This window comes from Hemiscyllium ocellatum, chromosome 3 (assembly GCF_020745735.1).
Source record: "Hemiscyllium ocellatum isolate sHemOce1 chromosome 3, sHemOce1.pat.X.cur, whole genome shotgun sequence".
NCBI classification, from domain to species: Eukaryota; Metazoa; Chordata; class Chondrichthyes; order Orectolobiformes; family Hemiscylliidae; genus Hemiscyllium; species Hemiscyllium ocellatum.
This window is the reverse complement of record NC_083403.1, coordinates 48,233,481-48,260,293: the sequence shown is the minus strand read 5'-3', so window position 1 is coordinate 48,260,293 and position 26,813 is coordinate 48,233,481. Positions and strand designations below refer to the sequence as shown.

At 41.0% G+C, this 26,813-nt stretch overlaps 1 protein-coding gene across 2 annotated transcripts in view; it reads left to right on the top strand.

The window, feature by feature from the left end:
- The window catches only part of slc2a12 (solute carrier family 2 member 12), a 49,533-nt gene that overhangs the window by 14,989 nt on the left and 7,731 nt on the right, over window positions 1-26,813 (top strand). Inside the window, exons 2-6 of one of the 2 annotated variants that reach the window (XM_060849778.1) lie at window positions 1,547-1,661; window positions 2,975-4,282; window positions 4,807-4,929; window positions 9,095-9,227; window positions 15,584-15,663. In XM_060849778.1, coding sequence (XP_060705761.1) covers window positions 1,559-1,661; window positions 2,975-4,282; window positions 4,807-4,929; window positions 9,095-9,227; window positions 15,584-15,663 — 1,747 coding nt within the window. In that variant the 5' untranslated portion in view covers window positions 1,547-1,558. Of the gene's footprint in view, window positions 1-1,546; window positions 1,662-2,974; window positions 4,283-4,806; window positions 4,930-9,094; window positions 9,228-15,583; window positions 16,962-26,813 lie in introns of those variants that run through there. The other variant, XM_060849777.1, reaches the window with a different exon arrangement.

Genomic DNA, 26,813 nt, shown 5'->3' with positions numbered 1-26,813 from the left:
TTTGTCCCTTTCAACTTTTATATTATTGAGGTAAATCTTGGACTTTGGCGAAAAACTAAACATAGTTTTACAAATGGGTTGTCAATATGCTTTCATCCATTTACACTATCACATTAAGTCAAGGTTTATCTCTTTGTGTCTGGGAACACACAAATGAACAGAACTGGAAATAGTGTCTTAGAAATAATATGTCCTGGGCAATTAGGTATGGGAAATAAAAGCTGGCCTAGCCAGTCATCCCTACATCACACGGATGAATAAATAAACTCATCCTTTAATAAGATCACCCCGAGTTGCCTTTGCTCTGCTGTAACCATTCTCACCTTCCATAGCTTCTCTTCATAATTCAAGTTCCTAAACCCAATTTATGTTGTTCCTCACTGCAACCTCTTCAATGCCTGGACGTCTTTCTCAATGTGATTGGATTGTATTTCATATCTGTCCAAACCAACACTCTATAGAAATCAGATTCGCTTCCTGACATTTGTATTTTATTTTTATGATGATGGAATTCAAGATCCTATTTACGAAAATTCCTCCCTCCTGTATCTTTCACTTTGGCATCATCAGTAAAGTTGGTAAGCTGTTTCTGTTTGGAATATTCACATATCTAACAGGATAAGCAGCACTGGTCCGAGAAATGCCATTAATCTATGAGATATCTCACTAACTGCTTTCATGATGATCTTTGGTAAGGCTAATTTTGGATTACTGCATTCAATTCTGGCCTCCCTGCTGTAGGAAAGTTGTTAAACTTGAAAGGGTTCAGAAAATATTTTCTAAGATGTTGCCAGGGTTGGACGTTTGAGCTAAAGGGAGTAGCTGAATAAACAGGGGCTATTTTCCCTGGAGTGTCAGAGGCTGAGAGGTGACCTTATGGAGTTTATAAGATCATGAGGGGCATGGATAGGGTGAATAGCCAATTTCTTTTCTCCAGGGTGGGGGAATCCAAAACTAGAGGGCATAGGTTTAAGGTGAGAGGTGTAAGATGTAAAAGGGACCTAAGGAACAACCTTTTCACGCAGAAGGTGGTGCATGTATGGATTGAGAAGCCAGAGGAAATGGTGGAGGCTGGTACAATTACAACATTTAAAAGGCATCTGGATGGGAACATGAACAGCAAGGCTTTAAAGGGATATGAGCCAAGTGCTGGCAAATGGGACAAGATTAATTTAGGATATTTACTCAATGTGGATGAGTTGGACTGAAGGGTATGTTTCCATCTGGTACAACTCTGACTATGACTGACTCTGGTTCTGCCTGCAAAATATTTCTTCTTCATTTCAGAAGCCCACTTCCAACTTTAACAGACCATTCTCCTCCTTCACACTTTCTCAAAATCTAGATAAACAGCATTTATCATTGTAAGCAATTCATCTTAATGTTGAAATACAAAAATTTCATTGAACATAAAATGGAATTTGTGGCTGATGCTCTACACTGATGGGAAAATATGTATTTCATATTTTTATGCTCTGCCTGATCATTAGCTGTATCTGTATAGTCATGGCATGAAGTTTACATTTTATTCTCCTCTTTTCTATAGCAAGCCGTAACAATGAAAACCCAGGCAGAAACTGAACAAGAAAATGATTCAAAGTCAACTGAGAATCAAAACCATTTTCAATATTCTATCCTGAACCAACCTACAACTAAAAAAGGTAGACATATTGTGTGCTTGTGAATTCCTCAAAGCTGCAAGGTTGTCTATTTCTACCCAGTAGCTCCTTCACTTCTGACTTATCCAACTTCTCTTGATGTCACGTACGTGATAATTGCAGCAATCACATCTTCTTCACTTCATTATTGCACCTGAGATCTTGATCAGTCAAGGAAATCTTTGACCTTTACCATTCAGGCTACCCTCCATCCTCCACCCAAAATTCCCACTTTCTGATCTTCAGCTCCTTCACAAATTCCCAGCCTTCATCTTTACCCAGCAGAACATTGGTGAGATCCATAAACCCAGCAATCACTGTCTTGCCTCTGCTATTTACATTCATTCCATCCATTCTTCTTGCAAATAAAGGTGTATAGCGTAAAAATCAGCCCGTCGGCCCAACTCGTTTTCTGGCCCTAACCAGATTTCATAGAGTCATAAAGTCATGGAAACAGACCTTTTGATCCAACCAGTCCATGCTAACCATAATCTCAAACTAAATTAGTACTACCTGCCTGCGCTTGGCCCAAAGCCATCCCAACATTTCTTATTTACGTACTTACCTAAACATCTTTGAAATGTTGTAACCATAACCATTTCCACCACTTTCTCTGGAAGTTCATTCAACACATGAAGCATTCTGCATAAAAAAAAGTCCCTTGTGTCTTTTTTAAATCTTTCTCCTCTCACCTCAAAAATATGCCCTCCAACTCTTGAAAGCCCCCAACCTAGAGAAAAGGCACCTTATCTATACCCCTCATGATTTTATAAACCTCTATAATGTTTATCAACCTCCTATGCTGCAGTGGAAAAAGTCCCAGCCAATCCAGCTCTCCTTATAACTCATATCTGTTATTCCTGGTAACATTCTGGTAAATCTCTTCTGAACCCTCTGCAGCTTAATAATATCGTTCTTAGTACAGAGAGACCAGAACCAGACACATCAGTTCTGATGAAGAATCACTGAACCTGAAACATTGATTCTGCTTTCTTACCGCGGATGTTGCCAGATGTCCTATCTTCCTCGAGGAACTTCTGTTTCTGTTTCAGATTTCCAGCATCTGCAGTTCTTTGTACGACTGAATTTACATATAGAATGTAGAGGTATAGAATTAACTATTTGACACATTTAAATGTATCAGAGTCAGAAATAACTAGAAAAACTCAGCAGGTTTGGCAGCATTTGTGGAGAGAAAAAGGAGCTAACATTGTGGGCTCATTCTTCAGAACAGATTATTCTTTTGGCTAAATCCTTTGATTGCCATATACAGTTTTATCACCCTCCACCTGATGAAAGATTCAACTTTTTTCCAGGATCCATTGGCCTAATTCTCATTGTTGCATCTATAATTGCATCTGGAAGTGGACTTGTCTTTGGATATGAGCTGGCAAACATTTCTGGAGCTCTTCTCCAGCTGAGCACTGAATTCCATCTCACCTGTGCTAAACAAGAAATAATTGTAAGTACAATCATAATGGGAGGCATAATCGGTTCCCTTTGTGGCGGTTACGTCATTGATCGATGGGAACGGCGGATGGGAATCATTGTAACATCTTGCTGTTATATATTGGGAGCTGTGATTCTATCAGCATCTACCTCCTATGCAATGCTGATGGGAGCACGTATCATCGTGGGAATTGGAACAACATCAGGTGTGATTGCAGCATGTATATACCTATCAGAGGTTGCACCACCAGACAGAAGAGGCATGCTGGTATCTCTGACTGAATTCATGACTGTTATCGGTGTTCTGTTGGCCTATGTTTTTAATTATACTTTTTCTCGCACTTCAAATGGATGGCGGTACATGTTTGCAATTGTTATTCCACTTGCAGTACTGCAAGTTATTGGCATATTCTTCCTTCCACCAAGTCCTCGGTTTATGGTTAAGAAAGGAAATGATGAAAAAGCAAGCCTCGTCCTGAAGAAGATCAGATCATATTCCAATGTTGATGATGAACTGGCAAACATCAAATCTTCCTTGAGCAATGAAAACAATTATAATTTTTTAGACTTATTTAGGTCAAAGAACCTGAGAATGCGATTCTGTATTGGATTTGGCTTGGCAATATTTTTGCAAGCTACAGGTCAGCCAAATGTTTTATTTTATGCATCCACTATTTTAAGATCTGTTGGCTTTGCAAGTGATTCAACAGCAACATTAGCTTCAGTCAGTATTGGGCTAGTGAAAGTGCTTGGCACAATTTTAGCAGTGCTGCTCATTGACAAAGTAGGGCGTAAAACATTTCTTTGCATAGGAAGTACTATTATAGTTGTATCATTGATTATATTGGCATTACTGATCCATAAAATCCCAATGCAGTTCACAGATATCTGCCATTATCCTAATCACACCAATCGCTGGCAAGATAATATCACATCTTCAATGCTTGGACAACATTCAGTAGCTGTCACTGCCTTGCCTTCAAGAACAGACTTTCTCTCATCAGTAACAAAACAAGACAATATGACAATTATGCAAAATGTATCCTCCTCACCATTTACGGGAAGCCCTGAGGTGGATGGACATAGGAATGAACCAATTCCTCCAGTGTTAAAGTGGCTGTGTCTGTGTTCCCTGCTTGTATACGTTGCTGCCTATTCTATCAGTTTTGGACCAGGTAAACAAATCTTATGTAGAAGTGAGTGCTACGTAGATCATGCTATTGATTGTAAACTTTATAAACCTTTAGAGTGCAAAAGTTTAAAGTCACTATAGTCCTACCAAAACATTAGGCTGCTCTCTCATTAGAGAGAGAGAGATACACACACATACACACACACCTGGTAGTCAGCACACCTCAGGTGAGAGGAGAGGTTGAGAAGGAGAGTCCTTCATGGTAACCTTAACCAGTACCGGAATTAAACCGACACTGTTGGTGTCACTCTGCATCACTAACCAACTGAGGTAACCAACCCCTAAGTTTAGAATCTTGATTTAGTTGTGATATAATTTTGAATCAAAACATAACGGTTAGAAAAAATAATGCAATTCTGTCCTGTGATTTAATGTCCACTGAAATTTTTGTGTTCAAAATGATAATGGGCAACTTGACTTGTGTGTTGTAAAAGGTTTGTCAATGATATGTTTACTTAATCTTGGAAGTACTAACGCTGACTTTATTTTCTTTGTCTTTGACTGCAGTAATTTGGGTGCTGCTGAGTGAAATTTTTCCAGTAGGGATAAAAGGCAGGGCAGTGGCTCTCATAGCGTGCCTGAATTGGGCCTTGAGTCTACTCATTGCTTTAACTTTTCTGTCCGTGACAGGTAAGGCACAGCCACTAAGGCTTTTGGCAAATGTAATTATTGGATGAAAGCCAAAGTTTATATTTTGGGAATAACTGTGGCCACGGATTGAACTCACCATTTATTTGACTTATTTTACTGATCAATCCAGATTTTCCAAGTCTGACAAAAATGGGCTTTGTCTGACTCAACTTGTGGGCTCATCTGCCCATTCAGCACAGAAATCCAGTTTTCCGGTGGAGGTCCTGCTCTCCTAGCTGTCCCTAAATTGAAAGGGCCATAGGCAATGGAAACATTTGCATAGGAAACTTTTGACTTGAAGGATATAATGGAAAATCCACTCAGGGGGAATATCTGCGGAAGTGCTGCAGCTGACCTGTAAATTCTAAGTTGTAGCAGGACCAGAAAGGGAAATAACAGGATGCCAGGGGAATGGTAGAAAAGTTATTTCTTTTACTGTTAAGAGTTGGAAATTCCGCTGCAGGAGGTACACATAGAAAGGGCGGAGATATTTGCAGCTGAAGACTACCCTCTATTAGTAGCATGTGCACAAACAGCCTGAAAGAACATCACACACTGGGACCACATGACTGCAAGTAAGGAAGAAGTTTACTACTGACGGCAAACAGGCATATCTCATGTATTAAGAACAATTTCTGTGGGTCCTATATGAAATAAAATCATTCTAAGATAGAACTCCCATAACTTCTAGGGATGCTATTCTTGCAATGTGTCCAATAGTTCCTTTGCTTCACACACTATTCCATCATATCAAACTTGTCGATTCCTAAAACCGTATGGCAGATTTCTCTTGCCTGGATTTACTGGTCCCTGTAATTCATCACCCAGATAATTCAGTTTCTAGGGATCACTAATTTATATCATGGTATTTCTTTGACCATGCTAAACATGATTTGAATACAAAGTCATTCTCTCCATGAAGGCTTATGTGAATGGACACTACTCTGAAAATTCCCTGTACCTGAATGGATTGGCCTAAGGTCCACTTATTTAAATGAGACCAATGAGCTGCAGGCACCTGTTGGAGATTGCCAGCAAATTGATTTACAGAGGATTTGGAATATAGGGTCTATGACTTGCTAGCAGGGGCTTCAGGTACCTGCTTAAAAGGAAGAGATTACACAGAGCACCTATTTGAAATTTCTGAATGTTGTGGCTCCAAGAAGGTGGAGAGTATTCTATCACACTCCTGAATTCAATGTTCTCTAAGTGCAGTCTCTGCCATATAGTCTGGTTTCCATATACCACTCACAAAACTCAGAAGTCTTAGAGATTCACAGCACAGAAAGTCTGTACCAATAAAAAAGAGCAACCTAACTATTCTAATCCCATTTTCTAGTACTTGACCCCTAGCCTTGTATACCTTGGCATCACGAGTGGGCACTTAAATACTTCTTTAATGTTATGAGAGTTCCTGCCAGATTTCCTCTGGATGAAAACATTTTTCCATATATCACCTATAAACATCTTGCCCCTTAGCTGAAATCTATGCCCCCGGTCATTAACTCTTCCATTAAGGAGCAAGGGTTCTTCCTGTTTACTTTCTCTTTGCACCTCATAATCTTACATATCTCAAACCCTCTGGTCTGAGAGAAAACAACCGTAGTATATGCAATCTCTCTTTATAACTAAAACTTTTCAGTGCAGTTTTGGACTCTCTTACCCTGAGAAAAAGACCTTGTCTGTTCACCCTATCCATGTCCCTTTGAACTTCATTGTCTAATATATGGGAAGTAGACCAGGTCTTTCCCCTGGGGTGAGGGAGTCCAGAACTCGAGGCCATAGGTTTAGGGTGAGAGGGGAAAGATACAATAGAGACCTCAATGGCAACTTTTTCATGCAGAGGGTGATGAGTGTATGGAGTGAGCTGCCAGAGGAAGTGGTGGAGGCTGGTACAATTACAGCATTTGAAAGGCATCCTGATGGGTTGTTGTGTCACCATAGTCTTACCTGACCATAGGGACTGCTCTCTTATTAGAGAGAGAAGTGACTGGTGGTGATTTGACCTGAGGGCCACCATAACTTAGGCAAGGGAAGAGGTTGAGAAGGAGAGTTCTTCATAGTAACCTCAAACCCGTGATGGCAATTGAACCCACACTGTTGGTATCATAGTGCTCTGTAAACCAACAATCCAGCCAACTGAGCTCAACCAATGCCCTTCTGGACAGGTACTTAGAATAGGAAGGGTTTAGAGGGATATGGACCAACTGCTGGCATATGGGACTAGATTAAGTTAGGCTATCTGATTGGCATGGACAAGTTGGACCAAAGGGTCTGTTTCCATGTTGTACATCTAAGCTGTAAAGCATTGTAGATTGTTTCTAATTTTCTGTCTTTAATTTGCTAAAACAAAAGTTAAAAAGTTCCATCTCCAACACACGAAAAGTATATTGGAATTATTAACATTCAAGAGCTCCACCAAATTGATTAAATTTTAAGCCACTGTCTTAAACATCCAGGTACATAACTAGCCCTTCTGATAATGTAAAAAATTATTAAATATTCAGCTGGTTGGTTAAGTGGTTAATTTTAATAATAGTCAAAGTAGAGTAGCTAATGTCACCAAAAAAGCAACATGCTAATGTTTTGATCACACATGCTTCACAGTCACTGATGAATGAAACAGTTCTGTTTTATAAGCCCAGAACTCAGTGTACTGGGATAAATCATCCTTACCCTATATACATGACAACTCTCCCAGATTTATAGCTTAGGATATACAATGTTCCTATCCATCTCATGTTACTGAATCTGCTCTTAGCTGAGGCAGCCAACACTTTTCTTTCTAATTGTAAAGCTAAGAACAAACGCCAGATAAGTTAGAAATTGCATGAGAGTTTGTTTCAAATAATCCTTGTATTTATACAGACCTATATTTTGTGTTAATAAGTTTCAAATATGCCTAATAAATGAGTGGAGATGGAACCCGACAACTCTTTGAACATTTTCTCCATTGACCAGAGCGCAGACAAAATGTCGTAAATGCTTTGGCCAGTATCTGGATGAGTGTTCAGAAAGAACATTTAAGTGAGAACCTGTTGAATCAGAATGTTACGTTACAACAGTCCAAGGAAGAATAAACCAATCTATTCTCAAATTACTTGTGTTGTATTAGGTTAAATAGGCTTGCAGCAGCAAAACTGCACCCAAATGTTGGCAGTACTTCAGGTGTACATTCTAGATCTCAGCTTATAGAACTGTCCTGTAAGCAGATCTGCTACAAAGTATACTCATCACAAAAGTGGCCAAACTTCAAAGGTAGTTTATTAGCTGTGAAGCTTTGGGGATGCTTTTTTTTAAGTTTAAAAAAAAACATCATTTTCTTGTGATCCTTAGACTTCAGCAGAGCTCAGGATTTAAATTTGTGGTGAGGAGGAAATCTGCCTACATGGAGATGAACCCTCATGAGAAAATGAGACAATAGTGTCTTATCACAGTGAAATGTCAGCAACCACTTCATACAAGTAATTGTTTTGAAAATTCAATGACTGATGAGTATTAACATCTCATTGGAGAACATTTGGCTTTGCATTTCCAAAGATTAAGTCATTATTTGAAATGCTTTAAAGAATTCAACCACAATAAGGTACTATTGATTGAGATTCTTATCACCTATAAACAAAAGGTCACATCTAGATCAACTCAATTGCAGTTGATGGAAAACTGAATCCAAATAACTCAACTATTCAGTGAATATGCACTGTGTATTTATCAAGATTAAACACAATTCCTACCATTGTGAATATTGAAACAATTGAAATTTCCAAGACTAAGATCAACGGACTTCTGTTGAATGAAGGTTTCAAGGGATACACTGGCAAGTAAGTGGATTTGTGATAAAGACCAACCATGATTTAATTGGACAACAAACTCTTGGGACTCCCTGCCTCTTCATGATTTCATGTTCCTATTGCAGGAATATACATTAACAAAGTACTTGTTCGATAAGCAGGTCGGTCCCTCCATGCAAATCTTTCTGTCATTTTAAGAAATAGCTTACAGCTGGTTGAGATATACACTGAATTCATGTCTATAGAGTGAACTAGTCTTTACCTGGTAATCTTGATTTTATTCTGATGTCAAGCCTGTGGAGTGTGAACATATCATAAAATTGTTTTGTTCCTTTGAAAATATGCTTACATTTATTGTTGTTTGATGGTTCCAGAATTAATTGGCCTCATGTGGGTTCTTCTAATATACGCAATTGTCAGTTTTATCGGATTGCCTTTTATCATATTCATTGTACCTGAGACGAAAGGTCAGACCCTAGAGGAGATATCCGAACAGCTAAACCAAGGGTGAGTTGATGTAAAATCCAATATTCATGTGGTAAGTACAGCTTGTCAACGAATCAGATTTAATGGTGGCCAACATTTTGTAGTAGACAAAAAATGTAACTAGGATGGGTAATGCCATCCCAGTGAGGCTATACAGTTTGACAGTTTCCAGTTCCCTTTGTCATGGTTGACTCAATATTCTGAGCTGTTCTGACATTTCAAGACTTTAAGCTTGAAAAAGTAATTTGATTTTGTTCTGGTTCCTGCAATGATGCAACAGAATTAAACTATGTTTAGTTTATTTCTTTATTTAAGCTGATTTTTAAAAGTCAAGTTTTATTAGTATGTAAATTTTTCTTATGCATGTTCCAATCTAATCATGAATGGGAGGATAATGAAGGCAGTAAAGTACAGAAATGCCAATTACTAAATTACTTTTGGTTTTCTTCATTAGGCTTCCAATTAAGATCCAAGTCAGTGTGAGAAGAGTATTATACAACTTGTTTATTACATTATGAGGTTGTCCTCTAATTAAAACAAATGTCATGGGTCTCCTGATCGTTGTGTATAGCTTGTGCACAGACTTACAGCTGGTCACATTGGGCTGTTCAGGATCTGATGAGGTGCATTGAAAGCCTTTGAGTCAATGAGATAATATGTTTTAGCATAGCAGGCACCTACTATCAGACTGGGAAAACCAAGCATTTTCCTGTAGTCCATAAGGAGGTCCCATATTTGATATTTGGCTGTGCTTGGATATTTGATCTCTGCTGGAACATTTGTGCTGCAACTAGTTTCTGTTTCCTTAGGTTAGAGAACATAAAATTCAGCCAGGTTTTCTCATTTGTGATTGCTATCTCTTGATCCTAGCAGGTTCAATACTCATAAAACATATTCTTGAATTGCCTCAGGACAGAGTGATGAGGAGAAAGGATCACCATCAAAATCTTAGATCATTAGCTTTTTCCAAACTTGACTATCTCTCTTATGCAAACTTAATCGATTGTGTTCTGTCTTAAAGCAAGTTCCACTTATCTAGCACCCCTGTCTTTGTCATTTATTAATGGCTCCCTTTTCCCCTAAATGCTCCTTATGGTAATTAGAAATCAGCAATAAATGAAGGCCTTCGTTAAAAAGCAGAAAGTGCAAGTAACATGCAATATATTTGAATCTCATGTCCAGGGCTAGTTAGAGAGTTCATTCAGGGTGGAACAAGGCTGCAGAGGGGATGTAAACAAAGGTAAAGATTTCAAAATCAATATCAGGAACATGGGAGGTTGCTGGAGCTTGAGAAGGATGGAATGAAGATTACATGTGATTTTCTTATGGTAAGGAGCAATGGCAATTTGGAATAATTGAAGTTTCTGCTGTGTGCGGCTGAGGACATATAAAGAATGGACACAAAAAGTCAACTCGTCAGGCAGCATCCAAGGTGCAGGAGAATGGACATTTCGAGCATAAGTCCTTCATCAGGAATGAGGCTTGTGGCCCAAGGGGGCTGGGAGATAAATGGGAGTGGGGTGGGGCTGGGGGAAAGTAGCTGGGAATGTGATAGGTAGATGAAGGTAATGGGTGACGATGATGGATTGGAGAGGAGGGTGGAGCAGATAGGTGGGAAAGACGATGGACAGGTAGGACAGTTCAAGAGGGTAGTGCCAAATTGGAAGTTGGATCTGGGATAAGGTGGGGGTGGAAGAAATGAGGAAACTGGTGACATCCACATTAATACCATGTGGCTGGAGGGCTACCCAAAGGTGTGGCTGTGGGCACACATGTGGGCCCTGCCTTTTCGAAGATACGTGGAACAGTCCGTCTTCCACAGTTAAACCAGCACCATTTCCTAGCTCTTCCTCTTCTACATTGATAACTGTATCATCATCACCTCTTGCTCCCACGAGGAGACTGAACAGTTCATCAGCTTCACAAACACCTTTCACCTTGACCTCAAGTTCACCTGGACCTTCTCAGACATCTCCCTCCCCTTCCTGGACCTCACCATTTCCATTTCCAGTGACTGACTCAACACTGATATCTACTACAAACCCACCAACTCCCACAGCTACTTGGACTATGCCTCCTCTCATCCTGCCTCCTGTAAAAATGCTATCCCATATTCCCAATTCCTCCGCCTCCACTGCATCTACTCCCAGGAGGACCAATTCCACCATAGAATATCCTAGATGGTCTTCTTCTTTAAAGACCGCAATTGCCCCTCCCACTTGGTGGATGATGCCCTCCAGCACATCTCCTCCACTTCCCGCACCTCCGCCCTTGAACCCCTTCCCTCCAATCACAACAAGGACAGAAGCCCCTTGGTCCTCACCTTCCTCCCTACCAACCTCCGGACACATTGCATCATCCTCTCCCATTTCCGCCACCTAGAAACAGACCCCACCACCACCAGGGATATATTCCCTCCCCATCCCTATCTGCATTCCGGAGAGACTATTCCCTCCATGACTCCCTTGTTAAGTCCATGCCCACCACCAAACATCTTTCACTGGCGGCACCTTCTACTGCCACTGCAGGAAATGCAAAACCTGCATCCACTCCTCCCCCCTTGCCTCCATAAAAGATCCCAAAGGATCCTTCTGCTTCCAGCAGAGATTTACCTGTACCTCCACACATGTCATCTACTGTGTCCGTTGGTCCTGATGTGGTCTCCTCTCTGCTGGAGAGACAGGATGCCAACTTGCAGAATGTTTCAGAGGACATCTCTGGGACACACGCATTAAACAGCTTCACTGCCCTGTGGCCAAACACTTTAACTCCCCTGCCCTCTCCGCCAAGGATATGCAAGTCCTGGGCTTCCTCAAACCTTAACCACCTGACGTCTGGAGGAAGAATGCCTCATTTTCCACCTTGGGACTCTCCTACCACTCGGGATCAATGTCGACTTCACCAGTTTCCTCATCTCCCCTCCCCCACCTTATCCCAGATCCAACCTTCCAACTCTACTTTGCCCTCTTGAACTATTCTACGTATCCATCTTCCTTCCCACCTATCCGCTCCACCCTCCTCTCCAACCTATCACCTTCTCCCCACCTTCACCTACCGATCGCATTCCCAACCATCTTCACCCCAGTCCCCCCCCCCCCCCCTATTTATTTCTCAGACCTCTTGGGCCACAAGTCTCATTTCTGATGAAGGGCTTATGCTCGAAATGTCGAACCTCCTGCTCCTCGGATGCTGCCTGACTGGCTGTGCTTTTCCAGCTCCACACTCTTCAACTCTGATCTGCAGCATCTGCAGTCCTCACTTGCTCCTACAAAAACTCAACTCTCAAGGTAATGAATCCATACCATATCTTTGGGTTTCTGCAGCAGTGGGAAGAAAACCGCCCATGTGTAACTTTATGAAAGTGAAAAGTCGGGCCTGTCAACAAACTGGTCATAGGGCATTGTACAACTTGCCAAGTTGTGTACCATATGGCAAATCATTCTGTAACCCTTGTGCTGTCCGTTTATCTGTCTTAAATGAGCTGCAATTCTTTACAGCTAAACAATCAACATCATTGGTTGGTTAATTTGGTAAATGGGTGAAACCAAGTACTAAACATGTGCAGTGTAAACATGTTTGTTTTAATGGCTGTTTTTAGCACATAATGTTCTCCCTAATTGCTGATTATTATAATTTGAATTTATCTGGAGATGTTCAAAGAGAGTTCTACAGGTTTAGCAATCAACTACTGATTAGATTTTCTTTTAATGGAGCAGTAAATGCATGTTCTCCACATTGACAAAGTACAGTATCTGAAACATTGCAGCAACTTTCAGGATTCCTTACTGACTGAACGAGGAGGCACAGTGGACATGGCACTAGATATCCTGAGGATGATCTGAGAAGGACAGATGTCCTATGGTGTAGAAAGTGGGAGAAGCAGTCCTCTTCACCAACATGGTGGCTCAGTGGTTAGCACTACTGCCTCACAGCACCAAGGACCCAGGTTTGATTCCAACCTCGGGCGATTGTCTGTGTGGAGTCTGCACATTCTCCCTTGTCAGGTTTCCTTCCACTATCCAGAGCTGTGCAGGTCAGGTGAATTGGCCATGCTAAATTGCCCATAGTGTTCAGGGATATGTAGACTAGGTGTGTTAGTCAGGGAAAATGCAGAGTAATCGGGTAATGCGTCTGGGTGGGATGCTCTTTGGAGGATCGATGTGGACTAGTCGGGCTGTTTCCAATCTGTAGGGATTTTATGAATTTGCCCCTTCCCCTTGCAGAAGTTGGTGTTGCTTCACCCATGTCCTCCTCCCATTTCTCTTGCACAACAACAGCCTCCTCTTTAGCAAATTACAGGTAACTCCAAAAAGGTAGACTAGCACAGCACTCATTGAGTCACTTTAAATTAAATTCTGACAATATTTTCAAAACAAGACTAGCTGAAATCTTTACAAAGTATCCCAGAACATCTGCCAATATCTTCCAAATATTTTGTTCTCCCAAACCTCCAGCAGTAAAAGAATGGAAAGATCATATATCTTTACATAATGTTTGAAATTCTCATAAGTTAATGCTTTGCATATGTTAAAACTAGTTGCAGTGAGGACAGATTAAGTTGTGTTATCCAAAAAAGAATGACGTGCCTTCTCTTTAATGAACATGAGCAGAGAACTTAAATGTCAATCAGCCCTTTAGCAAACCCTGGGGCCACTATTGGTACAGCTTCAACTTCTCTACTGAGGCACCAGCTTTTGCCAAAGGTGGCTATAACTGGCATTTCAGCTCAGGCTCCACCTTGGCATCTCTTTATTGCTTTAGCACATAATATATTTAGCTGAGATCACTCCCATTTTCTTCAAACTTTGTCGAAGTGTTGAAGTTTGGTGAGGTCCATAAACTCGACAGCTCCCCCCCCCCCCCCCCCCCAATCTACTACCCCAGGCTGGGTTAGATTGTTAACAATTTTGGAAAGCTCTACAATCCTGAACTGGCTTTCCTATCCCATTTCCTCTCGATTAGAAAGATATTCAAGAGCCAAGAAAAAATGTTTTTGCTTTTCTTAGCTTTCAGCTGATGAATATTAGAGCTCTAAATTTTCTCTACGCTGTAACTCTGCCAGACGTCTGGCAGAAACCCTGTTATTACGCAGTTTAAACAAATTCATGGCAATAGAGCAGATCTCTTAAGCAATTCCAGCCAAATAGCTCATCCAAAACTCAGCATTACACAGAGTATTAGAATGTATGGCAATAGCTTTCAGATTGGTGAAGATGAGGTGTCTGCCATTAATATACTTCGAGAAACTGCCAGCTTGCTTGTAAGTGTGTCACTCGATTCGTTTGGCCATATATCTGAAACAGAAAGAGCCCAGTTTTGTGTATGTAGAATTTCTGCTAGGCTGATGGAGAGAACAATTCCTCTCCATAAAGGCACCCCATTTTTTAAAGTCCAGAGATTGAGGTGCGGCTTGGCAGAGGATCAGAAGAAATATGGATTTTATTCATTCAGAACAGTTAGATTTCCTACAGTGTGGAAACAGGCCCTGTGCCACCCTAAGTTTGCATAGCAGAGGATGGTTACGATCCATCAACCTCTAAGTTATGGGCCCAGCACGGTTCCGCTGATCAGCCATGAACATACTGAATGGAACAGCATGTTCAAGGGGCTGAATGGTTTATTCCTGTTTCTGATTTATATCTTGTATGTTGATCAACGCTTATGGGACATTGCTGGAGTTTAACTAATTAATGCTGCACAATTTGTCAATGTAGCTGGTAAGCTTCTTAATGTTTGGCGAGCTAGACCTACAGAGATAGTTATAATCTTAGTTTCTGGTGTTCATTTATATGTATTTCAGAAAGACATGAAATACATCATAAATAGTATCTGGAAATAAAGTTTTAAAAAAAGACAAGTTCCCCAGAGGTCAGTCTAAGCACCTTGAAAAGTAGCATTGGTATCCATCCTGGACATTAGTTCTCCAGGAACAGAATGTTTGTTCATTTCAGCAGTCCACAATTTCTCAGACAGGAATTCAACCTGGTGTGAAATGTCAGCAAACTGCCATTTGTGCCACTCCTTGATGGATTAGAATGACTTCAGATGTTGTGTTTCAGTTCCCATGGAATCAGAAACGAAGTTTGGAACATGAATTGCATTGTCAAATGACAAATCATTGATTTTTATTTGAATAAGCTGTAGTCTCACCAGAAAATTTGCATTTTCATTTAACAATTGTCCTGTGGTACACATTAGGTTAATAGTTGCTTTCAGCTGTGCATGCTTACTCTAAACAAAGGCCATCCTTTAAAAATTGTTTGACTTATCTTGAAGCCCAGAATGGCCATGGATTTAACAGAAGAAATAGATTTGTGGTTGATGCATCAAATACTAAATTGAACTCTAATCATCATAAAATATTGACAATCTTCCAGGTACAACAGAACTCCAATTTGCTGTACAACTAAGCGCATAAAGAGACTGATTCCAGGAATATTCCGGAAGCAGAGAGATGGTGAGCACTCCATCTGGGCTACTGACATCCAATACCATACAGATGGCTTGGAAAATTATGTTGGTGACTCTACCTTGTAACTTGTACTCCAAACAAAAAACTGTTTTTGGGAACGATGATACACTGTTTTAAATCAAACATATTATTCCTTAACATTCTTCAAGTTTTAAAATATTTTTTGATACACAATTGTATACAAACAAATTATAATGCACAAATACTTGTAACTATGCCAACAATCTCAAAAACACATTAGCATAAAGTTTCTATGAATGGAATTTAATATTTTTGGCCCATATGAAGTTTGGCAGTGGAGACATTCAATCAGGCAAAATGGGAAGGCACAGGGATGACTTTCCCACGCTACTGCCAATTGAATGCGTTAATTGGCTCCATCCTGTCACCAGTGGAATTAAACAGCAGATGAGAAGCTTGCCCCATGAGGAACATGACAAGCTATCCCTTTCAGGGCTGCTTGTAGGCAAACAGGAAGGTAGCCTTGTTCAAAAACACTGTCTGACAGAGGGACCTGGCATCAGCAAGAGGTGGTGATGGCAGTGGGGTGAGGCAAGATGGCATTTTCTTGTTTTTGCTGATAAATCCGTCATCTCCAAGACTTCCACCTCATGATTCCACTCATCATTACTGTGGCCTGGAGCATTGACACTGGGTCTTGAGTGACTGTAGAACTGGCAGCAGCCACTATACACCTGGTGACTCTGCTGTTCAACCCAAGCTGCTAGTGTGATTAACTAACAGGTTTTGATGGGTAGGACTTCTGCCTTCAGTTCCTTGATCCAAAGGTCTGCTGTTGTCCGGTTAAAAGCTGAGTGGTACTTAATTGAGCAGATCTTCTCTGAAAGAGGTGGCATAGACAGTGACCAATACTCTTCAAGTGGTAAGTGAGATAACAGTTGCTTCCATTAAGTCCAACACAGTGTGACAAGGAGTGCATGCCCTTTCAGGCAGGAGTACACTTTACTTCCCTAAGTCTGAAGAGTTCAGGTACAAATTGACAAAGGTTGGAAAGTTGGATTTGGAGACATTTGTAATTATACAGAATAGTATTGGAGTTTAGCCTGTTAAACCATGTGGCTTACTGGGGTCAAATAATTCTTTAAATAGCTACTCTTGAGATTTTCTGAGGCGTTATTTCTTCCATAGAAAGATAAGATAGCACACATTTAAAAGAGTTCATACATGCATTCTATGTATATATATTTATGTAAGAGTGAATCTTTTAACTTGGGCATCAATAAATAAGATATGTTTTGTTAATTCACTGTTAAGACAAATAAGTCTTCCATTCTCTGGATCTTTCAAAGCATTCACCGAAATAGATAGTTGATAAATTTATGTAAAAATGATGTAACATTAATCCTGATTTTTCAGGGATTCTGTATCTAGCAAAGATATCATTTGTGAACAGCTTCCTGTGAAAAAAACTTATGGAAAAATTGAATGTAAGATGCCAACTGTCATCAAGGGAATCAATTTGCAGATTATCTATAACTTTATCTTCTATGCCTGTACCCACAGAAGATATTTAAGACCCTGATTCCCTCCTGATTACAGAAAGTTGTTTTGTGTGGCCTCTGCTTATGCCCGAAACATCGGCTGTGCTGCACGTTGGATGCTGCCTGACCTGCTGTGCTTTACCAGTGCCACACCTTTTGACTCTTCTGTCAGCCTATTGAGTAAAACAAGTGATTAGAAATTGCAATAAACTTGGACAGTGATGGATAAAGTTGCACGATGAGCAAGCATTGTGGAATCTACTTTCCCAATCATTAGTGAAACAACTGATAACGGGGTCTGGCGGTTTGCTCATTCCTATCCCCACCCTTGGGCTCCGTGTCCCACCCCCGCTCCTCAACTAACACTTAGACTCTGCTCCCTTCCTCACTCCCATATGGTGCAACTCAGTCTCGATCCCGATGGGTACTCAGCTCAGTGAATAGCCACTTCTTCACTGTCATGAGATTCAAGTGGCACAGAGAATTACCGAGTACCTTCCCAGCTCACCCAGTCACCTGTTCTTTCTCGCCTGCGTTTTGCTCCTCAAAACACAGCTTCTGTGTCTGTAAGATTCAGAGCATGGGAATCTTTGATAGAGGGAGCTGGAGCAACTAGCACTGGGGAGCCAGAATCTCTGATTGGTCAAGCAGCTGTTTAGATGTACATGGATGCCTTTTGTGAGCATTTTCAGGGGCAAATTCACTCGCCGGCCCCATGTATTTTGAGTACTACAGCTTACCCTGCAGTGCCCCCATACCTGCCTATTCGTCCAGCACCAGCCTGCCCATCAGGACATGGTCTTTAACATGGTTATCGACAACTATGTACAGCGAATCCCAGTGTTGATGATAGGAATACTCTTGGCAGAATCCATCAGGGAACTATACTGTCTGGTCATGACTCTGGCCGCAGTGATCTTGCCTGGCTCAGGTATCAGATTTTTGCACGTGTCAAAGAGGAATGAATTTCAACCATGGTCTCTGGATATGTAGTTTTGTCTGTATGTATTGTCACTCTATATTGTTTACTAAGAAGGGACAGGCTGCACCTGAGCAGTACCGGGCAAGTTTCACTAGGTGTGGTTTGGGATAGGGAATCGTGAGAAGGGAGTAGTATCATATTACATAGAAATGGATTGAGAAGGACAATAAGAAATACAAAAGCGGAGTTACAGTGGCTTGTGCGTAACTGCATAGTGTATGGTGAATTAAGTGATTTAAATACACAAATAGCCATGCTATAGTGGCAACAACAAAAAAGTTGCTTAGATTGATGACAAAAAAATTCAAAGATAGGCATGAGAAACTACGAGGTAGTTGAAGTTGCAGGGATTGATTGATTAGGGAAGGCATTGCAATGTTGAAAATAGAGGATATCTTTTTGGGGGCAAGGACAAAATCTATTTGGCTCATGTTGTGAAGCAAAAAGTATGCAATCACAAAATTAGAGATATAATGTAGATCTCCTTATAATGAAAGATGGAGGAGTACATCCACAGGGAAATCATAGGGAAATGTTTTGGGGGACTTTAATTACCTAAATATTAATTGGGATAATGCCATTGAGTAATGTGTAAAGACGGGGAGAAATTCTGCTCCTGACCTAACTGGAAAGGAGGCATTGCTGGATTGGAAGTTGAAGAATGACCATGTGCTTGTGGGGAACACTAAGACTGCTCATTGAATTCTAAAATTTAAATTATTAGAGGAGAAGAACAACGGTCAATCTACATTAGGAGAGGATTAACTTAAATGTTATGACAAGGGATCCAGCCAAAGCAAATGGAATCCAAGATCTACAAGAAGAACAGTTATGAGTGAGCCTCAAACTGAGATGCTTCAGGTACATGCTAATTATATTGAACAAGCATGAAAGAGAAGGGAATCAATGTTTTGGGTGATTAGAAGGATAGAGAAAATTCTGAAGCAAGAACATTAGGTTGTTGATGCACTTCATATCAACTCTTCATGTTAGGACCAGGCTAAATACAATAGCTTGAGAATGGAAGTGAAGAGAAGAATAAGACAGCAAAGAGGTAATGTGGTAATGGGACAAAGCCCCAAAACCTTTGAGTGTATGCAATGTGGATAACATTATACAGAATATTTGTAATACATGGACTTCCATAAATGTTGGTCACAGATTTTGGACTATCATTTATCAGAAGGGAATTTGAATATTTACTAAAGTTGAATAATATTCCACATATAAGGACAGCTCCATATTATCCATCACCCAATGATTTGGCAGAAAAGTAGTCAAACTTTGAATTCAGGCTTAAAGAAACAGCCTACAGCTTCACTAGTAACAAAACTGTCCTGGCTCCTATTTGATTTTAGGACCACCCTTCATGAAACTACAGGGTTGCTCATGGGGAGAAGATAGCACCCCATCTGATCTTCCTGGAGGGTGACGGGTAACTGGCATTAGGAACACCAAGGTGGACACAAGATTCTGATAAGCAAGAGAGACAGTTTATTTCAAGGAATGAAATTTGATGTGGGAACCACAGCAATGGCCCTGCATGGTTAAGAGGCGTGGTCGACACAAGGTTAGATCCAGTGATGTCTAACGTTCAGGGAGGAGCGACAGTCCTGAACAGGCACATGAGCCCTAAGAAAGCTGCAAACTTGCAAATGGTGTGGGCACCAAATATGTCCAGCTCCTCAACAGCCTCTCTGACTATTCCAGGTGAGTTCTCCTTCTCTGTCAAGCATTGAAGGTACTCTCAGAATTGGAGATGAAAATTACAGATATTGTTGTACTGACACCTTTGCCACCAGAAGAAGAGAATGAATTTCTTCTGAGACATAAGAGGCGAGCTTTTCTATATTACACGCCGCCCACATCAGAGGCAGAATTGGTGGAACCTGACCTGATACTAAAACGCTGAAGCAGGAAATACAAGAAAACCAATCAGCCTATGTCCTCAGACTCAGAAGGGGAGGGATGTAGTTATTGTAAAGCGGTCAGCCAGGTGGACCTCATAGAATATGAGGTCCCTGATCTGGGCTATTAATCTGGTTCAATCAGGGAGAACTGGCTGACAGATATGAACAGGAGTGTCAGACATCCTCTTTACCCTGAGGGAGCTGGATCAGTGTCAAGGACTTGCCACATGTAAAGAAAGAGTGACTTGGTGATAGGATACCTGCCTCTGTGGAGTTATTTCAATTAGGATGGGCTGCAAATGCTGATCGAGCCAACAACATCCACATCCTAGAAATTAATAACTTCAAAAGGAAAATACTTTGTATCGATGTTTATTCAGGAATAGGGTGGTGACAAAGTCCTGGGGACTATAGGAAAAGCGAATAGCAAGAATATTTTCCCTGGAGTGAGGGAGTTTTTAAAAGGACATGAGAAGCAAGAGATGACCCAGTAATATTGGCAATCAGAGACAACATCCAAATACAGAGGAAGGAACAGAAGTGGCAAACAAGTATGTGGGACCTAATGGCCCTTATTGCTAGAAACTGCAACAGTGCAAAGAATTCTGTGTCAGTCTGTCTATTTTCATGAACAGGAGAATGCTGCTGCTTTGGCCAGCCACGCCTAGTATCCTCAGAGCCTGTTGAGGATGCACACAGACTTGTACTCTATTGGCCTACCCATTGGACCTCAGGATCAATGATTTGGCAACAAGGTAGTCTGGAACACTGACCCCAGTACAGGTTCCCTTCCTCTCAAGGAGTGAGAATAATGCTGGGAAGCATGCATTGAAAGATAAATCACACACAAGAGCCTGCAAAGTCTCCTCAGGATAATGCCGAGGTGCCTGGGCCATCCACCATCCTGCCCTCCCTCTGACTCTTGGATGTCCAGGCTGAGGAGGATCAACTTGTCCACAGAGATAGAGGCATCCCTGGGGTCACCTGACCAAACCTGCAAGACTAACAAGCTCCATTACCGAACATGGTTTGTACATGATTCTCAACTTATGGGTTGTCTTTACTTGGAGAGAGGGTCAATGCTGTAGGATGTCCCAGGGGTACGGCAGTCTCTATATCTGTGTCCTGTACAGAACATCCATCTGAGATCGAAGTTCTTTGCCTTTAAAAGCCCTATGATCAGTGTTAGACAAGCAGGAGATTGGAAGAATACAGCAAGCCAGGAAGCATCAGGAGGTGGAGAAGTTGATGTTTTGAGTGTAACCCTTCTTCAGGACTTGGGGCGGATGTTAGCTGCAGCTCCTTCCCTTGCAAGTTGAGATACCTACCCCATTCACTCTGAGTATGCTCACAGCCATTTCCTTCACCATTTCACATTTTAAATTTGCATCACAATAGAAGGCGAGTGCCAGTGGGTTCCAGCCTCAGCTTGAAAGTGTCAGTGAGCTCCCAGACATTGACAATTCCCCCCTTAGGCCTCACATTACCCTGACTGTCCACCCAACCATTTGCAAAGATCTATACTTGCCCACCTTTCCCCTTCAGCCCCTGGTACATGAGGTGACCCTGCCTGCCATGGTCATTCACTGCAAGGGTTCTCCTGACCATGCACAGCGCTCCCCCTCTTTTCCAAGCCAAGCTTTACAATATGCCTCTGGCCCTTTGTGGATAACCCTCCACCTTCACAGTCATACTCCACCTTTCAACAGAGTCTGAAGGCTCCAATTCCAAAGACCAACTTGTCAAGACTCAATCCCATGGCAACAGCTGCTCTTAACCCAAATTCCCCCTTTCCTCTTGGATGGAGCCAATGGACTGACCGTGTCCTACTCCAACCAATTTGACTCGACAGTCCTGACTGATGCCTTTATTTTGACAATCCTACTCGTTTCCCTGGACTGTCAGCTATGACCCTGACCAACTGTCTGGACTGTAGAGGCATATAGCCCTCCTTACCGAGAATACTGTAGCTGCATGTTTGACCTTGGTCGCCTGTTGGAGGTGGCATTTGACATACTATATTGGGACCCCGTGACTATCAGAGGTCACCACAGACTTCAGTGAGGACTACTTCCCAAAGACTGTGAAACACAGCTGTTGTGTGCTGCTCATGCAGTGTGTTTGCCTCGTAAGCTGTTGGTACATGCAATGGGTGTGAGATTGACATGTTTAACTGCTGTACAACAAGCTGTATGCCTCTTTAACGGAGGATCATCATGGCAAACTGGCTGGTTGTGTGAATGCGCTAATTTGTACTGTCCTACTTAGTATAAGTGTTGCAACCATGCCATAGGCACTAAGTGATTGAGCAGGAAAATAGCAAGCGAGCAGTCCTGAGATGCAGCCAGGTCCAATCTGTAAGCTGAATGCCTGACTGTGCACATAAAGTGTCCCCACAGCAGTCTTTCATTGCTAGTTGTCAGTGCACCCTGCAATGTAATTTTGTACTGGTACCAGGATAGCAGTGAGAGTCTGGTGGATGATGTGCGCCAGTGTTTGTGGAGAAAGGGTACATATGGCCAGTATTGATGTTGATGTGGGCTGCAGTGATAAACTGAACCTACCAGATATATGGGCTTTAATGTTGAGATTTTTCACCATGTAGTGAGTTTGCTAGGTTAGAAAACTGAATGATGTTAGTTAGGTAAGATGTTTAAATAAGCAGTAATTCCCCTTAATTGGCAACTTATTGCTGCTTGTGATGCCGATTGTGAAAAGCTTAAAAACAGTCAATGAAATTAAACAGGCAGAGGCAGCAAGCAATTAGGAAGGCAAATTAGTGTGCCGGCTTCATTGCAAGAGAATTTGACTTCAGAAGTGGAGATGTCTTACTCATATTTTATAACTTGTTTTCAGATAGTGTTGTTTCTTTCTTTAAAATATGAAAATGGAAACCATATTCATATGAACTTGTAACAACTCCAAAAATGTAGTTCTGAAAATACAGCCTAGGCTAAATACTCCAGTGTGAGAATGGAGCTTCAAGCCACAATTTTCTGACTGCTTTATTAACAGTATCATTTAAATAGTGAAGTGTTGGAGGTTGTGAGGTATAGAATGAAAAACATTATTTCGTCTAAAACAACAAAGTTAGCTTGCAGATTTCAGTACATACTTTTACAGTGTTTAATGAATTGCATTCCAAGACATTTAAAATAATAAAACAAGATGGGATTACTGCAGTTGTATACTGTTCTAGACAAACTATATATGGAATATTTTGTTCAATTTTGGATGAGATACAAAAGGAGGGATATAATAATCTGGAAAATATCTAGCAACAAACCATTAGGATGATATGATGGATGAATAGACTGATGATGTGTAAATATGGAATAAATTTAAATAACATTATTAAAAAAAGGAAATTTGGATTGATGTACTTAAATAATGAAAGGGATTATAAGGGAACAATCCTTTCCTTCTTCAGAGAAATCCAGAATAAAAGAACAATAACTTTGGAATTTGAACTAAACTGGTTAAAGATACTAGGAAAGACTGCTTCACATAAAATGTTGTGAGAATGCAGAACACAGTGCCTAAAGAAGCAAAAATCCTCAGGTGTAGAAGAGAAATAATGGAGCTTAGTATAAGAGATGGAGCTATGGAGCCAACTAGGGAAAAAAGTGTTTAGGATTCAGCATTGTGTGATGAGACAGAGCAATTATTAATCTCATAGTAAAATATCCTCTGGGGGGGGGGGGGGAAAACAAAGACATAATTTAATTCCATAAGATGTTTGAGAGTGACATATTCAAGTCTAAAATAAAAATCTCAACTTTAAACAATAAAGGGAGAGCTGATTGAGGGCTGATTGGGTAAATAAACTAAAAATATTCCATTAATATTAAAGCTCACACAAAAGATCCATCTGTAGCTTACAAGGGAATCTGGGGACTATTGAAGATTAAAGAAAGAGGCATATAATACTACAAAGAATAGGAGGTTCAGATGGACTTAGTAACCAGCAAAGAATGACTAAAGAATTGATAAGAAGAAGAAATAGGAAGAGAAATAACAGGCCAAGATTGCAAAAATAAATTGTCCAAGTTTTCACATAGGTATAACATGGAAAGTAGCTAAAGTAAATATGAGGTGCAGAAACAAGTCATTACTTGTTGAGGAACAAAAATAAAATTAATATTTCAAGACAATAACCTTTCATCAAAAAGGTTCTGAGAAATGATCATGTTAGCATATCCAACATTTTGAAGGGCAGACACAGAGAGTTTGTTTTCTTCAGCTAGGGAATCTAGAACACAGACACAATCCCAGGATAAAGGGTCAATTAATCAAGATTGAGATATAAAAATATTACTTTTCACAGATGACTGTACATCTTTTGAATTTTCTACCCCAAAGTACCATGGATGCTGCTTCACTGAAAACAATCAAGATTGAGATCAACAGATTTTCAAAGGATTGGGAACACTTGGGCCAGTAGAGTTAAGGTAGATGATCAGCCAAGATCATATTCATAGTGCAGCTTCTATCTCTTATCACAATCAATTTGAAAAGCTATAAAAAGAATTACAAAGATGTTGGATCAATAGAGCTGCATAGGTGAATATTCAGCCCACTGAGTTGACCAGTGGAGAAATGGGCTAGGTAATGCTGGAACAGCTGCTGTGAAGGCACAGAACTACATCTAATACATAGTCCAAGTCATCCAGGGCCTCGTGAGCTAGGTAGTCAGGCCCAGTACCTCATAAAAGTTGAGATGGTTCAACTGTGGAGTAGACTTACAGATGAACTGACTCGTGTGTGTCTGGAACTCGACATTAGTCCTGTGTAATGGACTTTCCCCCTGGACATGGAACCTCACAATTTGAATCATCTCAAGGAAATTCCTCCTGTCTATCAAAACAGCAGAGGTGTTTCCTGTGTGGGCGGCTGCTACATTTTACCCCTCAGTGGCAAATATGCCCAGTGAAGTGCCCTATATAAACAGGGCCTCCCTTCTCCATTGTGCACCTGGGGGTAGTGAGTGCAGCCTGCAGCAGCCCCAAGTAATCACCATTTAAGTAAGTAGATGGTGTGCCAAGCTACATGTAGTTTTTGTGGCCTGGATGAAACTTTCTCACATTTATGTTGAGTACTTCAGTTTGCAGCTCCTCTCGCATTTTTGAATGGACAGTTTCTCAATTTCTGGTTGGGCACTTCAGCTCCATCTTCCCGAACTATAGGCACCCTATGTGGGAGGATCTGCCCAAAGTTATAATCCAGGCAGCAGACTGTGGAGGAGGTCATTGTGTCTGACTGTCTACACCTCTTTCCTGGCTCCATCTGTGTTTGGCCATCCATGGAGAGAGAACATATGGTATTCACCGGCACAATATAAGCCTTTTAGGTATTTCAGAGCTGGGGTGCTTCATCACCCCAGTTAATATTCCCTTTTATGAAAGTTCCATTGACTGTTAGTTTGTAGTTTTGTTACAGTGCCCCATCGGGGACTGTTTAAACCAAATTTGTAAATGAAAGTTTAAGAGTAGAAGCTTGCCTCACTGCCCGGCCAATATATAAAAGATGCAATGAATTGCTACCATTGTTGAGATGTCACTGGACATCTTGTACAATCAATATAGAACTTAGAACATTACAGTACAGTACAGGCCCTTCAGCTCTTGCTGTTGTGCTGACCTGTGAAACCAATCTGAAGCCCATCTAACCTACACTATTCTATTTTCATCCATTTGTTTATCCAATGCCCATTTAAATGCCCTTAAGGTTGGTGAATCTACTACTGTTGCAGGCAGAGCATTCCACACCCCTATTACTCTCTGAGTAAATAAACCACCTCTTCGTGTCCTATATCTATCACCCCTCAATTTAAAGCAACGTCCCCTCGTGTTAGTCATTGCCATCCAAAGACAAAGGCTCTCATTGTCCACCCTATCTAACCCTCTGATTATCTTATATGTCTCAATTAAATCACCTCTCAACTTTCTTTTATTGAAAATAATCTCAAGTCTCTCAGCCTTTCTTCATAAGACCTTCCCTCCATACCAGGCAACATCCTAGTAAATCTCCTCTGCACCCTTTCCAAAGCTTCCACATTCTTCCTATAATGTGGTGACCAGACTGTATGCAATACTCAAAGTGGGACTGCATCAGAGTTTTGTACAGCTGCAACATGACCCCATGGTTCTGAAACTCAATCCCTCTACAAATCAAAGCTAACACATCATGTGCCTTCTTAACAACTCTATCACCTTGGGTGGAAACCTTCAGGGATTAGGTACATGGACACTGAGAGCACTCTGCTCATCTACACCGCAAAGAATCTTACCAATAGCCCAGTACTCTTTATTCTTGTTGCTCCTTCTAAAGTGAATCACCACACACTTTTCTGCATTAAACTTCATTTGCCACCTCTCAGCCCAGTTCTGCAGCTTTCTATGTCCTTTTGCAACCTGCAACCATCTTCAGCACTATCCACAACTTCACTGATCTTAGGATCCATCCACAAATTTACGAACCCAATCCTTCTACAGTCTCATACAGGTCATTTATAAAAATGACAAATAGCTGTGGCCCCAAAACAGTAATACACCACTAGTAACTGAACACCAGGATGAGTATTTCCCATTAGCCACCACCCTCTGTCTTTTTTTAACTAGCCAATTTCTGATCCAAACCGCTAAATCACCCTCAATACCATGCCTCCATATTTAGTGTTATGGTCTACCATGGGGAACCTTATCAAATGCCTGATAAGGTTTTGCCACAAATCTTATCATT